Below are 24,625 nucleotides of genomic sequence, written 5' to 3'. Positions count from 1 at the left end.
ACCAAGATTGTCTTTAAGCCTCTTCTTCCTTTCCATCTATTCGGGGGTAAATTTCAAAATCCACTGACCTGATAAAACCTCCAAGTACAGTCAAAAAGTGTAACCTCAGCTATACTGTAGGGATACACTGCAAGACACTCCACGGAAAGTCAAAGCCCACAAGTCAAAGGTTAATCATCAAGGCAGGAAGTCAGGATGGTAGAGTAGATGACGTAGCTAAAGACTACAAGCATTTCAGGTCATTCTATTTTTGAAACTAGCATTTTTATATCCGCTGATATCTCTTTATGAGAGTGGACCATCAGACTACATATCCCCCAGTTGTACTACAAAGACAATACACATTAACATAATTTAATGAAAATTCAATTTTTTTTTCAATTTTTGTTTTTTTTAAAGGCTACATCGTGACGCTTATTGTACATACCAACATCACTGCAATACAGGGACGATCTCCCCCTCTCAGCTGGAGTGGTAAAACCAAGCTGGTTATTTACAATCAGATGGATGCTTCCACCAACGCGATAATGTGGTAAGTTAGAAAGCGTGAATGTCTCAGGAACAATGCCTTGACCAGAAAATGAAGCATCTCCGTGAACCTATCAGACAGTAAGATAAAACACATGTAACACATTTGACACACACATTTCTTTCGTAATTTCTATTCTTCATAAATTGTTTCATACTGCAAAACAAAAGTAAGAATCACACGTGGCAGCCTAGTGCAGCTGGCTGAAAATGTAACACAAAGCAAAGCACATAAATCATTTAAAATTAACTGCCTTCGGGGTTATGCAAGTGATCATCACTTATTCAAATAACAATTAATTGCCCATGAAAGCCTTTAAAGACCAGTCATCCAAATGTAGATAGAATCTATAAACTGCATAACAAGTGCCTGCATTTAAACTTTGCATAATTACCCTTTGGACGCTATCATCTCCTTCAGCCACCGAGGTGGCAGGTTCATCGAACTCTAGCTTTGTCAGAGCTCATAGTTTCGCTTATTTGTATCTCATGTGCTGTTTCCAGTAGCACAGTCACTAAATGTAACAATCTTAATGTATAATTACTCATAAAGCTGTCACTCAGCCTCGACATAACTGAGGCTAGCACTCAGGGGGGACTTGAATGTGGTAGAGGCAACATATTTTATAAAGTCCAAAAAGAAGGAAGACTAGAGGAAAACCTAGGTCAATTGTGAGCAGACTGTCGTTATCCAACTTTCAGAACTAGACCGAGGCCTTTGTATCTTGGCAGGTGAATAGCATGAAGGACTGGATAACGGGAAATGTCTGCCTTTCTCTGATGCTGTAGAACAAGCAGAGTATGGTCTACGACATATACACAAAGCAGTGCTACACCATTGTATTGCCAACTAAAAGTTGAGTGGGTATGAGAATGTGTACCATGTTCCATTGACAGAGAGGATACCATGATAGTTGATGTGGCACCAGAAAGGCTTTGGGAAGTTGATATTGCTTCACTCCTTTTATCTTTTGCCAGCAGAACAAAACTTCTTATTAAAGGACACAGTCAACGCTTGGTAGGATCGGATAATTTCCTGGAAAACATTATTGGAATTGGTGTAGCTTGATCAGTGGGATTCCTGCAAACATTATATATTTATGAATTAGTTGCAATACTTAATACAGAATGAACCTTACCAAGCAATAACCTCCAGAGCACTGTTCAAAGCACATATATTACAGTGCCAGAAAGAAAGGTGCCCATAGACTGGTCCACCTTATTTGACTCTGGTCACCATTCTACCAGCTACAGAGCAACTGTTATGAATTGATTATCGACATGCCACTCTGCTACTAGGGTGTCCTGAACAAGTTCTGGTTCCAGTAAGTGGACTCATCCTAGTGGAATGAACTTCTATATTAAAATTTTTGGCCCTAGGAAATGTAAGGCATAGAGCTGGGGAGGAGCTTAGAAAACTGAGGCGCAATCCCTTACTAAAAGACTTGACATTTGGAACCTCAAGCAAAAAACAGCACATCCTTTCCGAACATACAGTCTCCAGTGCATTGTTCTGTGTCTATTTCTAATCCGCTGTACTGAACAAGTGAAGAGGTTGCTATTTTTTCTTACTTTGTTATCATCACGTGAAATATACTCTTCTGAGAATGAAAAATAACCTACTGGATTGAGCTCATGTGGAAACGAAAGACAGCTTCTGTGGAATCGCTAATAAGCCCAGGTGGCAAAATGTGCCTAGTGCACATCTTTCAACATATTAAGCTAATTAGATGTCCATTAATATGAAGCCAGTGGAGCTGTGTGTGCGAAAAAAGCTTCAGGGAGCCGAGTCTGACAAACCAAGATGGCACAGTCCTCCTGCATAGACTCAAGAGTGCTCAACCAAGTGATTCACTAGTAACTGCCCTGGTCAAATAGGATTACTTTAGAAGCCATCCCAGAATCAATGGATGTTCATCCAGCTGCTGTAGAAATCATTTTCACGTCATCAAATGTCATCAAGCTCTTGTAGTCAGCAGCAAAGTTTAGAAACTTGAGCCTGATGATTCCAGGATGACTTGGAAATTACCATGTGATTGCTTCAGAAGATAGGAATGTCCCTGAGGAAGACGGAGAATGATTTGAAAATTAGTTTAGAATTACTTCTTAAAGTGAGATTGTTCCTGATAACTTAAGGATGATTTCTAAATGACTAATGGATTACTTCAGAGGCATTAACAAAATGAAATTGTTTCTTTCCACTACTTTAATTGCATTTTTATCAGGAATGCTGAGCCTTTTGGCTGATCACTGAACAGTGAAAGCTATTAAGCCACTACTGTGATGCTATTAATTGTGTTTGACCAATGACTTTGTGTTTCACCACTGCGCATATTAGTTGCTCAATGTTCACCAGTAGCACATTATGGGGGTCATTACGACCTCGGCGGTCTTGGAAAAAGACCGCTGAGGCCGCGGGAGACAGAATACCGCCATTGCCGTCGGTATTCCTGTCTCCCTATTATGACATTTCCGCTGGGCCAGCGGACGGTAACAGTGTTACTGTCCGCTGGCCCAGCAGAAATGTCACATCAACATTGGAGACGGCTCGTAATAGAGCCGGCGGCAATGCTGATGTGCAGCGGGTGCAGTAGCACCTGTCGCGCATTTCACTGCCCGAAATTCGGGCAGTGAAATGCGCGACGGGGCTATGACTGGGGGCCCCTGCACTGCCCATGCCAAGTGCATGGACAGTGCAGGGGCCCCCAGGGGCACCCCAAGTCCCCTTATCGCCAGCCTTTCAATGGCGGTGTTTACCGCCACGGACAGGCTGGCAGTCGGGGACTCATAATCCCCAGGGCAGCTGTGCTTGCACCGCTGCCCTGGGGATTATGACCTCCACGCGGAATCCTGGCGGTATATGGGAGGGGCCGGCGGTATGGCCGTGGCAATTGCACCACAGTCATAATTGCTGGCGGAACACCGCCAGCCTGTTGGCGGTGTTACCGCCGGCCGCCAGGGTCGTAATGACCCCCTATATGTTTTGTTCAGTTTAGCTGCCTATTGGCTTTAACATAGAGTTAGCCATTTCATTCTGTATTCAGTTTAGCCGCCTATTGGCTTTAACATGGAGTTAGCCATTACATTCTGTATTCAGTTTAGCCGCCTATTGGCTTTGACATGGCATTAGCCATTACATTTTGTATTCAGTTCAGCTGCCTATTGGCTTTGACATGGCATTAGCCATTACATTTTGTATTCAGTTTAGCTGCCTATTGGCTTTGACATGATATTAGACATTACATTTGATATTTAGGTTAGCTGCCTATTGGCTTTGACATGAGATTAGACATTACATTTGATATTTAGGTTAGCTGCCTCTTGGCTTTAACGTGGAGTTAGACATTGCAGTTGAGACGTTGCAGAGATGTCTGTGTTTTTTCCAAGCTGTGTTTTTCCACAAGATGGACCAAGCTGTTTTCTTCACACCAGACCTTAGCTGATAAGAGCACGTAGATTTTGTGTTTACCTCGCAATCCAGTCTGAGAACGAAGAGCTCAGGAGAACTGGCCATTCTCCAAGGTTGTTAATATCTCACACTGAGTTTCATTTTAAGGATGACTCTGGGGTACAGTGAGTTAGATTTGAATCTGCTTGACTTCAGGCTGGAGCTAGACGTCAGTTGCCAGTCTCCCGCTTGGGTAGGTAATCTCTTTCTTGCAGTTGACCGGAGTCATCAACTTGCAGACCCCAGAAAGATGAAGCTGAGTTAGGCCCTACTGCCTTGCCCATACGGTGATGAATTTTACTTTTATGCTTTGCAATTATATTATACTATAATTATATAGATTTGCTGCGTACATTGCAACTGAGAAGTACTGTGATATATTTTGCTTTTATTGCTGCAACTACTTTTAAACGTGTGCTTGAAATCTACTAATTTAGTCTCTCAGGAACTTGTGGGTGGGGGAGAATTAACAACAATAAAGGTCTTCTTTGAACTCAGAAGTGCATTCCAGAGAGGTTCTGTAAGCTCCGATAGGAGATATGTAGGAAAGCAGAACAACTACATGAGTTGCTGGTAACATACAAATAAGCAAACAACGTGCTTCAGAAAAATGTGTCAAAGGTAATTTGCAGGGTAATAATGTTACTATTTTTATTATATTTAATTAGACTAGGACAAAAACTAAAATGTACGAGTGTAGGTGCCATACACAGTAAGAAAAGTTAGCAAATCTTGATTATTGGGGTATGTGTATTTCTTGAAATGTTTATTTTTCCAACATTTTGAAGTAATTTTCACCTGCTGGCCTAGTTCAAGCATAAAATGCCTAGCAGCAGCATCCACCAGCTGCTGCATAAATTAAGATTCCAACAAAAATATTTTTTCATGCTCAATGGGACCTTAAAAACACACAGCAGACTTGAAGCATGCAATACCATGGCATGCACACTAGGAAAGCTAACTACTCAACTTTCAAATTTCCATTGCTGTATGCAGACATTAAACATGTAATAAAGAGGTGAAAATGTTTGTAGATAGTATTAATTACCTCAACTGATGGACTAGAAAGAAGATTCATATTTGTCAACGTTTTACAACTAGAAAGTGGGAGATTTTGAAAAAAATCTGGAGAATGCATTTTCCCCATTGACATACATTGAAAAAGAGGAAGATTCAGATGACAGACAGATAAAATAGTCATTTTTGTTTAAAAAAAAATCAGGACTCTCAGGACTGAATTGGGTCTTTTGTCATGCATAGGCTTTTGCCTGTAGTATTACAAACCCTTTTCATATTTAATATTAATCAGACAGAGTAGACATAATAAGCCCTTCTTTGTCACAAAAATGTTCTCACCTGAAAGAGTTGCTTGAAGAGTCCCATACTAAACCAGAAGAGGAACACCAGTTGCAAAACATATTTGGAATTCACAGAATAAAAGAGACATCAATTTTACTAAATATTACAAGAACTGTATAGAGGTAGGTAGTCTTATTTTATGCTCGGTCGAAGCTGTCTGTTTTATGCAAACTATTCTACTCTGGGAGTTGAAAAATACATTGTTAAGAAACTGTTGCTGCTGTGTTTTCATGCATGCCAAAGCATTATTTGTTGGTGAATAACATTTTATTTAAATCCCCTAAATGTGTTTCCTACTTAAATAAACTTTGTAAGCGTTAGTGTCATGTCTCTTTCATTTGCCACCACAACATCAAAATAGTGATGCAACAATGCCACAGAATGCATGCATGCCAACATTTTTAAAAAGTAAAGAGGGTGATTTTTCAAACAAATAATTGGGAGAATGCATTTTACCCATAGACTTCTATTGAAGGAAAAGCAATTTTATGCAGGGACGGCCAAAATAAAGCCAGTTTGGCTTAAAAAATCAGGAGTGTCCTGCCTGAACCAGGTATATTGGCATGTATGAGATTGCCATAATTTTTCTTTCCTGGCAGCACGATTTAGTAAATCTTATCACATAATTAGATTGCTCTTGCATGCATAACTCTAGTGGCTTTGACACTATTATTTTTGAGAACCCAATTTTAATAAAGTTAAGAGTTAAAAACAAGTTTACAAGCGCAAAAAGAGTATGCTTAATTCTGAACACAAACTAAAATGGTGTGTTCATGGCATTGCACACTAAAAAAAAAATCTATTGGATGCGTCAAGAATTTTCAATTCTATTAAGAACACAGAGGCGATGATTATGCTTATCCTTCTTTGCTGTTAAACAAACACAGCAACCAATGAAAATAAACTTTTTGTAAACTACATTACCCACACCTTTTATATGTGACATCAAAACAGCAGTACCAATCATAGCACAACATACAGTATATAACCACAAGGAACCATAAACCGTCCTCTTTCTTTGCTGCTTCGCTGGGAAGATAAGTATTTTACCTTTCATATTCTTTCTAACATGTACCTTTGGTATATCGCATTTCTTGATTTAACATTGTAGGCTAGCATGTTTGCACTGAGAGCACCAGAGCACGCGACACATGCGTCCAGTATAACACCTCTCCAATTGCTTCTAGCGGTCGTAACACACTCATTGGGTGTAAACGGTGCACACGGTCTGCGGTCCGTTACGTCAACAAACTGGGGAGGACAAAGTCACGAGTTCTAGCGGAGACGGCAAAAACCTTCTGGCAATACTGACATAGAATCGTGTAACGGAAATGGCACAATTTAGAGTTACCATGGTAAAAAAAAGCTGCAGCTAAAATTTACAATGAGGTTTATGTTTGTCCTTTGTCTAGTTCACATTTTTCACATCGGAAGTTGCATTCGTGTACCGGAAGTGGGCCTGTAGCCAGACTGATGAGGAGAGACAAAGAATAAAAGCTGACGTGCCTACTGCCTGATAACTGAATGCAAGCTGCCTTGTGTTTGCAGGAGAGTGGAAGGGGGATGCACTGCTGAACCTCGTCAGGATTGTTTTGTTTTTTAAAATAGAAGAGGGGGTTATGGCTTTCCCCATTCACACTTCTGGACTGCCTCATCTGAGCTTTCAAAGGCGGGGGCTTCTCTAGTGGTGTCGGCCGATGACTGAGGCGCTTTATTTAAGAAAGGCGATGCAAGAGGCTGACTCTCATTCAGCATCAAATTGCTTTAGTGAAACGGGGAGGGGGCAATTATACATCGCAGCCAAAATCCATCATCAGGGTAACAATGGCGAAATTTACTGCTAACCTGGCTTTATTATGCACGCTGTGTGTGTAACTGCGGCATATGTGAGAGAACCCAAGATATCAGGTAAGTTAAAGTTTGGGATGTGAATGGAGGGAACATGGGAGACCAAACCTCTCCCGCTGGTGAAAATTTACACTCCCGAGGGAAGGTAGTGCAAGGCTGCTATTGCAATGTAGCAATGTTACCAGAAGAGCGCCCGAGTCGTTCATGAGTGAAAAGTAAGTTCACTACAGAGACCTTTTCTTTGTCTCTGCTCTTAAGGAGTTGGCCATGTTCAGGCCAAGGAGAAAACAATCATACACTAAACACCTGGCAGCTCTTACTGAAAATGAAGCCTCCCAAGATTATGCGTGCAAAGTAAATAGAAACTTTTTGTAAATTAACATCTTTTTTCTGGGTTAAACACATCAAGTCTGTGCTTAATTCGTAAATAAAAACGTGCCAGTGCCCAAAGCCCACCTCTTAAACATGCGGCTGCTGCAATGAAATGTGGGAACACGGAATACTGATGCAGGAAAATCTTGAAATCATCTCGGGCCTCTCTAATACATGTACAGCCCCTTCAGATCACTCTTGCAGCTTTCTGCTTTCTCCCTTTGTGAAGCTTTTTCATTTTTCCCTTCCTCCGTCTTTCCCATATGTGTTATATGTGCCAACGGCAGCCCTCAAAAATAAGTGCCAGTGCTCAGCACCGGAAACAAGTACAGATTAAGCACTGCATCTAGCTAAATTTGAATAAAAGAAAGGATCCCTAATGCGGCAGGCAGAAAGTATCAACAAGATTTGGGTATTGCTGTGTGCAGCGTATTTTATACAGGTCACCGAGATGTGGGCCACTCTTGGTGTCAGAAACTCAGCAATGCTCACATTATTGCCTCGAACAAGGCCTCCTTTCCCAATACCCCCACCCCACCAGTCTTTTTTCCTTATTCCGATATCCCACCACCCCACTTCGTTCCACGGCTTCTCACTTAAGCAGAGCCCACACTCTTTCAATCTTGCCAGTGCGGCAGAGGAAAAGCCTCACATCCGTGTCACTCTAATAGTCTTATACCTGCCAAGAAACTGGAAATTCTCCCCATTTTGTGATCGCACTTTTTAGACTGTAACTTTATTTGACTGCGTTTCTCGTCCCCGGTACTTACTCTAAACCGCCCCGCCATGCACAGTTGGCTAGTGGTTTATACTAAATAAGCAGAGCCACTGGAATGAAGTAGATATTGAGAAAGCTGTTGATAGCCGTAGGTGGGATTTTTTTGGAGCAGGTAATGCTGAGATTGAGACTGCGGCAAGACTTTATCTGATGGACGAGGCTGCTCTACACTAATCCCACAGCACGGGTACACACGGGGCAGGACAGTATCAGAACCATATTTAATTGGCAGGGGCACCAGACAGGGTGGTCCCCTGTTGCCTCTGCTCTTTGTGACTGCGGTGGAGTCGCTTGCGGGAATAGCAAGATCAGGAACCTGTTTTGACGGGCTCCGGGTTGAGACGCAAGAACACCACATTGTGCTCTATGCGGACAACATGCTGATCATCCTGGGAGACATGGAAGCCGGTATGGCAGGAGCGATGGCAATGCTGGAGCGATTTGGAGATGCATCTGGTCTGCATATAAATTGGCAGAAATCTCACATCTTCCCCCTAGGGGAAGGGGCCCTGAGGGTGAGAAACACACGAGGGCTTAGTTGGACCCCTTCTACATTTTGTTATCTGGGAGTCAACATATATCATAAGTTGGAAGACTTACTGGAGGGGAATGTACATCGGGCAATTAGGAAACTGAGAGCCAACATGCAGTTTTGGAAAACACTTCCAATGTCAGTGACAGGAAGAGTATCACTGATAAAAATGGTAGTGTTACCCAGACTGCTGTACTATTTCTCTACCCTCCCATTGGTTATCCCAAAATCGTTATTCAGAGACATTAATACCATGGTGACTGGCTTCATATGGGGGGTCAGGCAGACACAGACTGGCATTAGGTACACTCCAGAGACCCACATCAGAAGGGGGATTGGCCGTGCCAAACATGGAGATATATTATTGGGCAGGTCAGCTGCAATGGCTGGCAAGATCACCACATGAGGAACAAGAGGAGTGGGACACACAACGTAATAAGGGTCGGTCTTTCTACGCCCTCCTGAACGTGTTATTGAACCCAAGAGGGAGACAAGAGCAGCTCCCACAAATATTACATACTATGCGAGTGTGTTGGGGATGTAGTCTACAGCGCACACGAACCGCGCTCCCATACGCACCAGAAATACCAATAGAAGGTTTGATTCACATGCCGGGGGGGCGGGCCCTAAATGGAGTCATGAAACTAGGAACATATAATATTACAGTACTCGGGGACCTGTTCCATAACGAGGAATTACGCACCTCCTTTGAGTTAAGGGAGCGATTTGATGTCCCCCCCCCCCACAGGAATGTTTCTCTTATACAATGCAATTACTAGGATTATACAGAGATCATGGAAGGCAGGATCCCATGAGTTGACTATAAATGATGGCTGCAGAATTAATTGCACACAGGGGGGAGAGAGAGAGGAGCGATATCTGCCCTTTATATGGCCTTACATAAAGACACTTCCCTCCCTTTTTATAAACTCCATCTGACATGGGAGAATGAATTGGGGACACCTATAGACGAGCAGAGATGGGCCAGAATTACTATACACATATACACAGTAACTAGGAATGCTTGCTTCAAATTGATTAACCTTTATATTTATCACAGAGTGTATCTTACCCTCCATAAAATAGCAAAAATGTATGCAACTGGAGGTGGAGGGTGTCACCGCTGTTCAGAGCTGGAGGCAGGAATAGAGCTCATGTTCTGGAGCTGTCCATAAATTGTGCCTTACTGTGGAGGCGCTGTTCCGGAGTCTGACTGCGGTTACAGATAGAAGGCTAGAACTGTACCCCTTAGTAGCACTACTGGGGGATTTTCCCTGCCCTCATGCCCAAAAAAACAGCCAATGGATATGCTGACCTAGCACTAATTCTGGCTAAAAGAGACATCACAACACACTGGAAGGAAGCCAGGGGCCCTCACAAACAAAGATGGCAGAATGCAGTGATTAAATGGGCAGAGGGAAGCATATTACACCGAGAGGAAGCACAGGGGGGGTGGGTCTCGGGACGTGGCGAGACAATGGGACACCTTGTTAGATTGCCTCAAACGTCCAAGTGAAGCAGCTTCAGACCATTTGGGTTCAGCCTCTGGAACAGATACCAACGAAGACCCTGATTCATAAATGTACATATAACGGACTCTGCTCAGGTTTCTCATTTGAAAAGACCATGCTGTTCAAGGAATGACCTATTGTATGCTGGGGGCGAACATGGGGGGAGGGAACTGGAGAAGGGTAATGTTTGTCACCTCTGGAAGGTGTATGTTCTTTTTCTATTTTTACCTTCAAATGGATCCCCCTCGAACATAGAAAGACCATCACATATACCCTCATCACCAGCAAACTGGACTACAGCAACACACTCTACTTCGGAATCAACAAAAAAAACTCACCTGCAAGTTGCAAAACATCCAGAACGCCGCCGCCAGACTGATCCTCGACCTACCCTGACACTGCCACATCTTGCAATACCTACTACACTGCACTGGCTCTCCATAGAGAAAAGAATCACTTTCAGGATCCTCACCCACGCACAAAAAGCCCTCCACAACACCGGACCAACCTACCTGAACCAGTGACTCAACTTCCACGTACCCCACAGGACCCTATGCTCAGTTCAGCTCTCTCTCAAAGAAGTACCACAACAGGAGGACACTCCTTCTCCTACCGCCTGGAACGCCCTAGCCATCCACATCAGTCAACCCATCTCCCTCTCCAGCTTCACAAAGGAACTGAAGACATGGCTTTTATAATCCACCTCACCGTCACACACTACACACTCCCCTCCTCATCCCCCCCCCACCCCCCCACCGCCTTGGGAGCCTAAGAGGTGAGTAGCTGCATTTTACAAACACCGATTGATTATTATTTTACATTTGTCTTTGCTGAATTTTGTAATACAGGCAGTTGTGTATTAACATTTTTGCTCAAGTCCATATTATAAAAGTTTTTCTGACTAGCACATTCAAACCAAAAATGGACCAAACAGAATTAGTGCCTTGTTTTTTTGTTTATATCATAAGGAATCCAGTAAGTACTCATTCTCCGCTTTTAAAATGTGAAAGATTTCAATAGTCCAGAAAAATCAATATGAGAGTTTTTCATTATTGAAAACTATACTGGATGAGAGAAACCATTTGATATGCAGTAGACAATTTTTAAATTGTTTTGCAATCTGTTTTTCTTTTTATTGACCTGGTGTAAGTGGGGAAAGGAGTAATACCCCAAACGTTCCAATCCCTACCACACAGGCAGCCCAAAAAGATAGGTGACACAATGCTCCATTTGTAGGTCTTGACTACTAGGCAGAGCATTAGAGTAGTATTGTTAGCTTCCTGTTGACTTAGAGCTCCATACATTGCTTGCCACTGGTTGGCTTCATTGTCACTCTGATTTGCTTACTTATTTTTCATTAGTGTGTCTCTTCTCTCCTCTTCTTGTATTTGTCCCTTCTCTGGAGCACGGAAGCATTACCGAGTCCTTACACTGCTCGTCTTTTTAGGTTCTACTTTTTCTTCTTGTTTAAGCACTCTGCGAGACTGCATGCGTTCCATTTGTCTCAATATTGAGCTTGTCCCACCACCCTCCCATGTTGTTGTTTGTCCTGTCCCTCCCGAATTGTTGCTTGTCCTGTAACCTCAAGTCCACCACCAGCGTTGTTGCTTGCCCAGTCACTCCCTGCCAATAGGTCTTGCCTGTGTGTTATTGGCTTTATCAATGCCTTTTAACCACGCTGTGCAGCATCACTGAAGATTAGAAAAAAAACACTCTATGGCACAGCCACCACTATGTGAAGATGCTCTCCTGCAAATTATCTACTCCATGGATTCACTTACCATTGCCAATAGCCAGATGGTCTGTCTGTCTCATCTGGTCACAGGGCTCAGAAGAAGTTGGTGATGGATGCCAACTGTGCCCAGGCTCAACACAGTGATTTGGCAGCTGATTGGTTACTAAGGGTGTGGTTTAGAGATTTGCATAAGGGTTACTCAATCACAAATGTAAAGGATTTCCAGTCTGTAATATTACAAGTGTGTTTAATCCTATGCTACTTGAAATAAGATACCAGCCCAACAAACTCATAATCAGGCCCCAAGACAAAACCACTCAGTCGCTTGCATTACTACACAGCAACATCAGCAAATACAGATAACCCACTCACAGAACTAATTATTTACCCCATTGACACCATCATCCCATTACACCAGATGAGAAACTAAACACATGAGATGCAATATCACTTGCCTTCATCACCCGTTCACTGACATTTCACAACAAACATTCAGTTGCATGCAATACCAGTCATCCCTTCAGAACACCACTATGACACTGACACAGCCCACCTACTGCAACAGTCACCCACTCCACTTTCTAGCCTTCAAGCAGTTGCAACAATATTACTTTCAGCACCAACCACTTACACACAAACACAAGATAACTTGTCCACACAACTATCTCTCATCTCAACCTCTAACTTCACCACGCACTATGTTACTCTGGCATTTGTATTCCTTGACCAATCACAAAACTTCTTTCACTCCACACATGTTCAGTTGGCATTCACCTCAGCTGCTTTACTACTAAGTCATCAAAACACTCCTCTCAAGAACTCTTATCACTTGCTTGCTACCTCATAACTTTTAACACATTTTAATCTAACCACTCTTCTTCAGCTACATGCATCATTCATTCTCAGCTATTCGCAACACCAGTCTTCCATACCACACACCACACACCAGCAACCATAACCACAATCACATCCTTTTACTCATACCAGCAGTGAGCTGTAGCCACTATCTGTCTAGTTTGCTCACAACATTCACCTATCTCAGCCATTTTAAACATCACTCTCCCATGCTATCAGTCCCATGAGCCATTCCGTTGCCTCTCACCCACAGATATGTGTAACCCTATTCTGCCTCACAGCGTGATCCAGCCGCCCAACTTTTCTTTCACAGCTCAGATCTAAACCTGCCATCACTCAAAAGTGAAACACTTGAAACACTCATTCATTACTTCACATCATTTACATACCACTAATTACTTACCAAAGTTCATCACAACATGACTTCTAAATCATTTCCAACAATTTGCTGCACTAACCCAGTCATTCAGCAACACTGGCCCGCCCCATATCCACTCATACCACCACCAGCAATATACTTCAGTTAGTTGCAATAGTCCTTGCAACACTCTTGCAATCATTCATAGCACACACACACTGCAGCCACAATCACTATACACCCACATTCCTAACACACCCCAGTTGCACCAGTGTAGTGATATTTGTGTTTTGACCACTGACTAAGTGTCGCAGCACTTTGCACTTGGCTTAGCTGTCCACCGTCAAATTAGCGGTCACAAGTTACAGACTCCATTTTGTATTCAGCTTAGCCTTAGCTTCACCGCCACGTTAAAGGTGCAAGTAATTTTCCGTACAAAACATGTTATGCAACGTGTTTCCTATTCTGCGTGTTCTTTCTCACCAAAGGGCTAGGACATAACGTGGAGGAGTCAGTCAGTCAGCAAGATAAGGATGTACTAGAATGATGTTTATGGTACAGCAGGGAACGGTTTCCACCTAGGCCATTTCCAATGTGTTTCTTTCAAAACTAAAGTAGCCAACATTTTTTAACACTTTTCACGGAGCGGAGGGGTTTTCTAGAAATCTTCTTCCTGGCTTGTTTAAGGTATATAAGAGACCCAGATCGCAGGTGGGAGACTCATAGACCTCAATCAGGATTGAGACGTTGAATGCCTGATATTTCCCGTGAGGGTAGATCTCTCTTTCTCGTTGCAGTCGAACCGGGGTTAACAACTTGCTGGCAGGAGAAAGATGAAGGAGCAACTGTGCCCCATGGTGATGAATTTTTACTAATTATTTGCTTTGCATTGTGTATGAATATATATGTCAATATAGGTATTTGTATATTTGCATGTTTGTATTTTCTGTTTATAGACTGAAGGTTCTTTGTACATGTTCTCACTTTATTGTTGCGCATTCTAAAGGTACACTTTCGGTTGTACTGACCTTCCTTCACAAGCCTTGCGAAGTGATTTAATAACTGTGTTTTTTTTAGACTAAGAAGCGCATTACAGAGATTCTTTTTTACTCTTTTCAGTGTGTGTATTTTGGCTCGGTCAGCAGTAAAGCAAAACAACTAGTCACTCACAACACTCATTCAGAACATCAGGGACCACCAAAAATGCTTGCCTTCACCCACTTTTATCATGTAATCATTCCCAGCCTTTTGAGCGTAAGCTATCATTCATGCACATCTGCTTGTATCAGACCTCCCTGACACTACATACTAACTAAAACCACTCAAAATGCACCTGAGCCATACAAGTCACTTATTTCTTCACTCACAAGATTCATGGCCACTCCAGTCATTTGATCAAACCACACTCCATCAGTTGCTTATACAGCTCACAACCACAAGATCAGTAACGCACCACTGCGATTCTCCATAGTCTGTTATAACACCTTCATTCACATTACCACTGAACTGCAGCACCCACCTGACTACTTGAATGTTTACTTGCAGACGCTTAACCACAACATACTTCTTGAGAAGTCTCATATAAGCACAATGTCTCACTCAAGACCAGTCCTGCACTGATGGTACTAACATCCATACTTACAGTTACTGTTTTACATCTGTTGCCAACTGAATTACTTGATTGCAACGACAATGATCAAAATGAAAGAATAAGGGTGAGGCAGAATTAAAAGGAGTGCAATAATATTATTAGCAGTTCTCTACTTAGAGCAATAGCTTAACACACCGGTGTTATTAAGTTGTAGTAGTAAGGGGCAATAACAGAAAACTCGTAAAGAGTAAAAGTGTAATTGTCTTGGAGTAACATGAACATATTCTTAAGCCCTTACAGGTATAGCTGGGTATGTTTTCTGTGGTAAATGGAAATAATTTCCAAGCCAGGTATGCCTTTTCCGGGTTCCTCTTCTTCTGTGCACACGTAATATAGTGAGCTATTTTCTTGTTTTCAGAAGAGGAATCTCCTCTTCTTGATAGACCAACCCTGTAACAATTTTTTTTTTTTTTTTTTTTTTAGAGAAGTAATCTGCTTGGCCAACAAACTAATGCAACTGCAGATTTCTAAACTTGCTATGTATGTCAAAGGTTTACACATTACTACTAAAGATCATCCTCGAATAATACATCTGCATTTTGAAATCGGAATAATCCAGCCAGAAACTACCCTAGGGTAATACATCCAGTTCACAAAGTCATTGTAGACTAGTACAGTCCCATTCTTAAGATATTTTGGGATAATGCTTGAGAGATACAGCCTCATTCTGAAGTCATAACAACAGCAATCTGTAATAATTCAGGCCCATCGTGAAATACTCATTGGATCATCCTGGGGTAATACAACCTATTCCTGAAATCATTATGGGATCATCCCACAGTAGTAAACAATCATCACATGTTTTTCAGTGAAGTAATCAGGAACTCATCCTGGGGTAATACAGCCTAATCCTGAAATCATCATGGGATTATCCTGTAGCAGTAAAAGAACAAAAGATCAGCACATGTTTTCGCATGAAGTAATCAACAAACAATCCTGGAGTAGTTTCCATGATGACTCAAGTCATCTAATTTAAAATACTTTGCCCTATACGCATACTTCAGGATGATTTTGGATGATTTACCCAGATAATTACAGGTATAGCTCAGGTGAAGTCATCAGGTGACTTCAGAATGACTCCAGGGCGGTCTTCCTTTTTGACTTGGGACTGCACTTTTAAGCAGGTGTCATTAGTTTCTGACACCCACCAACTGCGTCTGAAAAACATAGCCTTTATTTCACATATGTTTATTTTATTGTCTTCCTCAACTCTCATTACAGATAGATGTAGGCACAAGCGTAAAGTCAAGTGACATAGAAAGGGGACTGTGATCTTTATTTTAGTCAAACATCTTGGATTGGGCTGCAAACCCTCACACCCTGGCTAAGCTTGTCACAGCCTACTTCAAATCAAGTAAAAAGGGAAGGCGGATGGAAGGAATACCAATGAATGCTGCTTGGCTTCATTCATTTGTTTGCACTAGCCCAACTTCTCTTTTATTGAACTACTTCAAATTTGGATATATTGCACAATTATGTGCAGCTCTGAAGACACCAACAGCCATATCTCCTACCCTCAGATGACAAGATTTTTCCTACTTTCAAACCTCTCCCAGGTAGCTCACATCCCAACCCTTGTGGTGCTCATCCTACTCCCCATCCTCATCGTTCCCCAACTTTCAACACCGCACACCACTGATTTCTCCTCCACTCAACTCATTTATCTAACTCCAACACCTCTCACAATTCCCTTTACCTTTCATAGACCCTCATACTCCCCGGCTTCAACCATCCACACTAAAGCAGAATCCAGACACCTACACACACAATCAGCACCTTCAACTAAAGTTCCTCTCATTTGTTGCACAAAAACACCCTCCTTCCTGCAACTCTTCGCACATCTCCCATAATTAGCTCGCTGACAACTCCCCAGGCCATTACCTCATCCCCCCCTCACAATCACATCCAAAAGGAATAATCACCTTCCAAAAACTTCTCAACTCAACTCTTCACTTCTGCTCACTCTAACCCACATGCATCAGACGTCTCAGATCCACAAGTCCTCCCAAATGCCTACCATAAAAGAACATCATCTCTGCACTCCTGTCCTCTATCGTATCTCACAAAGAAAAAAAGACATCCTTACCCATGCCATCTCTCATTTCAGCAACTCGCTTACCTCTCACAAATGCTACCCACTACATCCGGCACACTTCAGGAGCCGCTCTCTATTCACAATCCTTCAGTATAATCATTCCACCATCCAACAGTCCCAAATAGGCATACTCTCCACTCAAAGGGTACAAAATACTAAACCTTGTAAAAACCTATGAAAATGCCAATGCCTCAAAAACTCAAGCTGCTACCTCTGATTTATCTTACAGAGAGTTCTGATTCAATATCGGAGTCTCAAGTACTGTGCCCTCTCAGCCTGGCTGGATAGGGACTCTACAGTAATCAAAGACTTACATATTATGGAATATATTTTTGGCCGATTTAGTTTGGTGATTCTTCTTTCCCCTTATTTAATTCTCTGCAGACAAATATATGTTTTTTTCAGGTATCACACAACTTTCATTTTTTAAGTACGGCCACTCATAGGTTTTCTGAACTAGCATCACTAGAATCTACAACGTTAACACTTCAAACATGGTGATGGGTGTTCTATCCTCACGTGTTTTGATTTTTTATTCCACAGCAGGTGTATATACCTTTCATAGTAAGATTTGTTTATGATCGGTTTCTATTTCCTTCTAAATATTTATAGGGGGATCCTTCATCTCCATTAAAAGACACAGTCCTGAAGATGGCCTCACTCATGTAGTGCAACCAAGACCGAAACGTCAACGCATAATCCATCTCTGTTTGAAAATATCGCTAACATCTTTGTGGAGTCTAGTTCTTTTGTTAAGGCAGTCTGAATGTTTATGTTTAGAAGTGGGTATTTGATACATTGATACATGATGGACAAGATTTGAATTGTATTATAATAAACATTGTCAATGTACATTGAAATTTATGTCTAGAACGCCTATTATCATGTCTTTAATAGGTGCTCTATTTTTCAAATACAATGTTGAAAACATATGCACCTGCATCTAGATTTGTGTTCTTCTCTAATTACTGTATATAAGCTATTCAATTCAGTTGCGATGTCACTGTTGGACATTGTAATTGTACAACAAATTCACAAAAAAAATGTATGCTAAGGTAATTTCTTGTTGGCATCTGCACTTATCCGATTACAGTTACCCAAGCCCACAAGGAAATAATGGGTTGTCCTTTTGTGGTAAAGCAGTTCCTATATAGGCGCCACCCAAACTTTCAATGCCAGAACTGCAGAGCCATGAAGAACAGTGTCCACAGGTGTGTCAAAACTAGGGTCCTGAAAGGGAAGTTCCTGCCCCTAGAAATCCATTCGCAGAGTGGGAAGGATGGGTGGTTGGTAAGGAATCTGCAGCTAGATATAGTCTCTACCAGATATGGCATTACAGAAGATAAGTAACGTGTCCATCCGATAAAGACTTCCAGCTGCAGAGTCCTTACCTTTGAATAGATACCCAAACAATACCATCTCGTAGGTTGAAACCAATTTCAAACAAGAAAGATCCTGCAGGACCAAATGGGCTAAGTGCCCATCCCTACGGACCTGACCGTCCAGGCAGTAGTGTTTTGGTAAACATGTGCACAGATGCCCACGTTGCTGCTTGACAGATATCCAGGACTGGAACTTTGCATGCTAATGGAGTGGTCACAGCTTTAGTTTGGCGTAGAATAAGTGTGCAAATCCTCTGGGGGACTGCTTTTTGGTCAATGCAAAGCAGATCTTAATGCAGAGTACAACCCATCTGGAGATGGTCTGCTTCTGCACTGCCCAACATTTCTTCACACCCATATACCCTTACAAAGAGTTGGTTATCTACCCAGAATTATTTTGCACGATCAAGGTAGAAAGCCAATGTTCTTTTTGGGTCCAGACTGTGAAGTCTCTCTTCTTTCTTACAAGGATGTGGGTGTGTGTAGAAAGTAGGCAAGGTGAAGGATTAGCCTATATGAAAAGACTTATGAAAAGGCTTGACCACTTTGGGCAGAGAGGCGTCCCTAGTGCAAAGCACCACTTTGTCAGGATAGATAAAAAGGTAGGGTGGCTTAGATGACAAGGCCTGCAGCTACATCGGCCTGCGGCCAGATGTAATCGCAATAAGGAAGGGTGTTTTCAATGTGAGAAGCCTGAGAGGACACTTGCGGATGGGCTTGAAGCGCACATCAAAAACTTTAGAATTAAATTCATATCCAATTGGATCATAATGAATGGGGAAGGAGGGAAGAGATGAGTAACACCTTTCAGGAACCTATGTACAGTAGGAGACTTAAACAAGGGAAGTTGATCAGGCAACCGGAAAAATGCATAAATAACAGACAAATACCCCTTAGGAGTGCCCAAAACAGAACCCTGCTGGGCAAGGGAAAGAATGAACAATAGAACCTAAGAAACAGGGGCAGAAAGGGGTTCAACAGACTTGTCAGTGCACCATGCCACAATTGTCTTTCAAGGACAGGCGTATACCGTTTTGATGAAGGGATGTTTTGATTACGTTACAGACTTCAGGAGCAAGGTTGAAAGCAGTCAACTGCTGCCACTCAATCTCCCCGTGGGAAGGCGCAGAGTGGAAAAATTCAGGTTAACAACCCTCCTCTGCTGCTGCGACAGAGGATCCTCCCTAAGGGCAGTCTGATCAGAGGATCGATGGACATGCTCAGCAGCTCGGGATACCAGACTCTCCGGGGACAGTCCGAAGCCACAAGGATGACTTGGGCCCAGTCATTTCTGATCTTTTTGACAACTTTGGACAAGAGTGGAATGGCCGGAAAGGCGTATAGGAGGCTTGAATTCCACTTTAGGCGAAAAGGTTGCCGCCTTGGAAATTCTAGCATGCAAAACTCCTGACATCTCAGCGGAGGTGAACAGATCTAACCAAGGCTCACCCTACTGCTGAAAGAGACCTTGCACCACCTCTGTATGGAGAGACCAATTGTGATCAGCTAGAGTTTGTCCGCTATGACGTTAAGAGAGCCTGCCAGTAGGAAGCTGGCTATCTATGTAGTGCACCAATGTAAGGGGACACATATGCAGATAGACCAGGGTGACCCTTTTTGGCTGACAGGGGTTAAAATAATAACCCTTGAAGCTCTGTAGTTTGGGCAAGCCATTAGGGTTATCGGAGGATAGTGTTAAGCATTTATTGCACACACACAGTCAGCAAGTGAGACACACTCTCAATAAAGAAACCCAACACCAATTTATAAAAATAACACATATTCATGACCCTTTCCCTCTTTACTGTTGCATTATATTGTCTTATGACTGCTTTTCCCCCACTGGGCTGCAGATGTAAGTGGTTTGTTGTACTAGATACTGGGTTAAACCAATAAACAGATCTAAACCTAAAAATAAAAGATTTTATATGCCTTAAGATACCAAGATCATCTGAATCAGGTAATTCGTTTTCAAGATATACATTTTTATAGGTTTCAAAATTTCACACAGTGCAATTCCTGGAGTGGTAATGGTTTCCTATTGTGGAAAAACATATGCTGCATTCAGGCACTTAACAATGACTGTTTTTCTGGTGTTATGTTACGTATGGGGGGCAAGGTCCACAGCAACACGCACAGGCTACTTCTGGAGCACTGAGGCGTCTGGATGCAGAAGTGGTTTTCAGCCTTGGACACCCTAATGTTATCCTATGGGAAAAGAACAGACACTGCATACAGGTACTTGCTAATGACTTACAGAGCTGTTCTTATGGACTTGGGGTGAGTATGGGGCAAGGTCCAAAGCCACACCAACACGTCACCTATGGAGCTCTGGGGCATCCGGAGGCAGCGGTGTTACGGCACTGGGTGTCCTATTCACTTTAAAAGAGATTGGTCTGGTTAGAAAGTGGCAGCAAGCAGGGGCTGGGGGACCAGTCAGGGGGAACCCACAGAGGTGCTTGACCCTTGAGATCCTCAGGCACATAGGGACACTGTTGGCCCACTTCTCCTCAGGCTGTGGGGCTCAGGAGCAGTCATGTCTTTTGGTGTCAGTTCTGGTGCAGGGGATACTCGTGGTTGAAGGGGGCCTGCAGAAAGAGTCTGCAAGCGGCATTGGGAAGTCCACTGTTGGCAAATACACAATGGGATTTGACTCAGGAGATTCTGGGGACCACGCTGACACCATTGCCCCACTTCAACTTGGGCTAGGGGGCACGGGTGTAGTGGTGCTGTCCAGTGTCTGGTTTTAGTGGTCCAGTGCCCTTGTTAGTCTTCTGTGCACCTGCAGTGTGCGGGAAAGCAGTTTAGCTACTCCACTGGAGATCCTAGGTAATTCTCGAAGTGCTGGCAGCCCTCCCAGGTTTTTGGCGGCAGAACAGCCGCAGGACGAGTCGTCTTTGGCGCAACTGTTGAGGACAGTATGCAGGCCGTCGGGGCTGGGGACAAGTCAGTTGCTGCTACTCAGTTCTTGCTTTCTGTGGCTGTTTGGATCCATCTTCTTCATTAGTCCAGCAAATCTGAAGTCCTGGTATCAGGGAGCCCCTTAAATACTCAATGTAGTGGTATTAAGGGGAGTAAAAGGTAGTAGCCAATGGACTATCTACCCATGGGATGACTACACCCAGATATAACCACCTCCTTTGGGGAGTGGGCATCACCCTGTCCCAGAATTCCTAATTCCACCACACACAAGATGGTGGAATTCCTAATTTCGTATTTACTTCAGGCTGGTCACCCTAGAGGAAGGTTCAGCCTGGCAGTGCAACATGCCTTCTGCATAGCTAATTTTCGTGCCTGTCCTAGTGCCAAAGGGGCCTCGGGACATGGGGTTGCCTGTACCGGGTCTGTGGGAAGCAGGGGTTGCATACGAAAGGCATCTGGGACTTTGAAGTTCCTGGCCTTGGTATGCAGATTTAATAGCCATCCTGTTGGTGGAGATGATAACAACTCCTGGCAGACAAACATATTATTTCTGACCTCAGAGGCTCTCACTTCCAAGGGGGTCCGAAACTAGTCTATGGTGGCAGGCTGGTCGAAACCAGTCAGCCACCACACTAGAGGACTAGTAGGTTTCAGGGAGCACCTTTAAGATACCCTCTGGGTGCATGCCATAATAAATCTGATACTGGCATCAATATGGATTTATGAAGGCGAGGTGTTTGACACCAAACACTACTTTTTTACGTGCACCCATCATGTAGCTGGGCCACTCGTGCTGACCAGAGTCCAGGACATGGGTTAAGATGGCTGCCTAGTCACTTGCAGTGTCTACGAATAGAATTAGACATCACAGGGGCATATCTGCTCATGCAGATATGTCTTCACAAGTATTATAATGCACTATGCCTTAGGGCTCTTAAGGCCTGGTATAGGGATGACTTACATATAATGCATGCAGTGACTTTGGCATGGCACACAATGTGTGTGCCGTGTTGTGATTTCACTCAGGGCCTCCTGACACGCAGTCTGCGATTGCAGGCTGTGTGCCATGTGTGTGTGGGTCCCTTATGGTGGCATAAGTCATGCTGCAGACCTTAGGGGCCATCTTTAGCACCTATGCTCTACGTATAGGGGTACCATTTACTAGGGATTTACAGGGGTGATAAAGTTCTGCACCAGTTCTAAAACAACTAGACTTTCTTTGTTTTAAGGAAAGAACACTGGCACTGAGATCTGATTAGCAGGCCTTAGTGCAAAGTGAGAGTCGAAAATCAGCATTTAATAGTTCTAGAATGGGGCAAAAAGTGAGGGTGGGGCTTTCGCAAGGAAGCCCAGTTTCCTACACTGTCAAATGTTGAACCACCAGGGATATGCCCTATTGTTCCAGCCAAAAGCACAGAGCCCCCTGGCAAAAAGTCCACGACCCCACCTCACCCTGCTTGTTGCAGTACCACATGGCAGTGGTGTTGCCCATGAACACCTGCACTATCTTTTCCTTAATAGACGGAAAAAAGGCTTTTAGTGGCAGTCAGACTGCACGGAGCTCCAGCATGTTGATGTGGAGTCAAGCTTCTGCCAGAGACTAGATTCCTCTGATCTCCACCTCTCCCAGATGGCTTCCCCATCCCACAAGTGACACATCTGTCCCTACTGTCAGATCTTTTTGGGGAAGGGAGAGGGATCTGCCTCTAGCCCAATCACGGTCCGTTAACCACCACTGCAGATATTTCAAAGTTCCCTCTGAGATCTGCACCATGTCAGTGAGATTCCCCTGACGCTGCGCCCACTGGAACATCAGGTCCCACTGCAGAGCCATCATATGCCATCTGGCATGCGTCACCAGCAGGATGCACAGGGCCATGAGGCCCAGTAGCCTCAGAGACATTCTTACCGAAATCCAGGATACAGGCTGAAACATTGGTATCATAGCCTGGATATCCTGGACTCACTGCTCAGGAGTATAAGCCCGAAACTGAACTTTGTCCAGAGCAGCTCCAATGAAAGGGAGCATCTGAGAGGGAGTTAGGTGTGACTTCGGCACATTTATAGTGAACCCAGCGAATGCAGGAGGTCTGCGGTGGCCTAGAGGTGAGAGAGACAACAGTCTGGGGCAAGCTTACCTTGAACAGCTAGTCATCAAGATAGGGGAATACTGATACCCCTGATCTCCGCAGATGAGCTGCAACCACTGCCATCACCTTTATGATTACCTGTGGGGCACTGGTATGGCCAAAGTGTCCCACCATGAACTAAAAGCAACGTTTGGTGGCAGGCAGGACAAGGTTGTGAAAATAAGCGTCCCACAAGTCCAACACTACCATCCAGTCTCCTGGGTCCAGGGAAAACAAGACCTGAGCTAATGTGAGCATCCTGAACTTCTCCTTCTTGAGGAAAAGACTGAGGGCTTGTATGTCTACAATAGAACAAAGACTTTTGTCCTTCTTGGGGACCACAATGTAGAGGGAATAGCAACCAGAGCCTACTTCAGGCACTGGAAGCTCTCTCTATGGCTACCTAGGCCTACAGTCACAACTTCCTCAGGAAGTAGGGACAAGTCATCCTCCGTCATCTTAAGATGGTTGCATGGATGGAGGGGTAGGCTCGAAGGGGAGGGAGCAGCCCTTTCGGACTATATGCAATATCTACCTGTCTGGAGTAAGTGATTGCCAGTGGGGCAGGTGATGGAGAATCCTGCTGCCAACAGTTCCTTGGTGGGGGTGTGGGGGAGCAGAGAGGGGGGCAGACTAGGAAAAGGGTGCTGCAGAGGGGGGCATTGGACTGACCAAACCACTGGCAATCTGATCCACAAGGTCAGTGTGTCCCTCAGCCATGCAGAGGCTGGACAGCATGCATGGCACGGTGGCTGGACAGAAATTGGCGCTTTTGGCAACCCCTTCCATAGCCGCGAAAGGGGCGAAAAGCAGACTGTGGGGGACGACGGCCAAGGACCTGGCCGTAGCACGGGAATCCTTGAAGCACTTGAGCACTGTCTGCCTTGTCTCTGAAGAGATGGGTGCCATCGAAGGTTATGCCCAGCAGAGAAATTTAAACATCCCCCGAAAAGTCAGATGTCCTCAGCCAGACATGCCACCTCTGGGCCACTGTCATAGAAACCACGCTACCTACCATGTTGGTCATGTCCAGTACGCAACAGACCATGAACTCCGCTGTATCTCTCCCATCAGGAACAGCCTGAGAGAGAGTATAGCCCGGGCTTCCTCTGGGACCTGTGG

The 24,625-nt window shown here is 43.7% G+C and overlaps 1 protein-coding gene across 1 annotated transcript in view; it reads right to left on the bottom strand.

Annotated features, from left to right (window-relative positions):
- Positions 1 to 24,625, bottom strand: part of DHTKD1 (dehydrogenase E1 and transketolase domain containing 1) — an 871,206-nt gene that overhangs the window by 603,213 nt on the left and 243,368 nt on the right. Inside the window, exon 6 of the mRNA XM_069228664.1 lies at positions 428 to 599. Coding sequence (XP_069084765.1) covers positions 428 to 599 — 172 coding nt within the window. The remainder of the gene's footprint in view (positions 1 to 427; positions 600 to 24,625) is intronic.

This window comes from Pleurodeles waltl, chromosome 4_1 (assembly GCF_031143425.1).
Source record: "Pleurodeles waltl isolate 20211129_DDA chromosome 4_1, aPleWal1.hap1.20221129, whole genome shotgun sequence".
Lineage (NCBI taxonomy): Eukaryota > Metazoa > Chordata > Amphibia > Caudata > Salamandridae > Pleurodeles > Pleurodeles waltl.
Note: the sequence above shows the minus strand (reverse complement) of the source record. Positions and strands in the feature narration are given on the sequence as shown.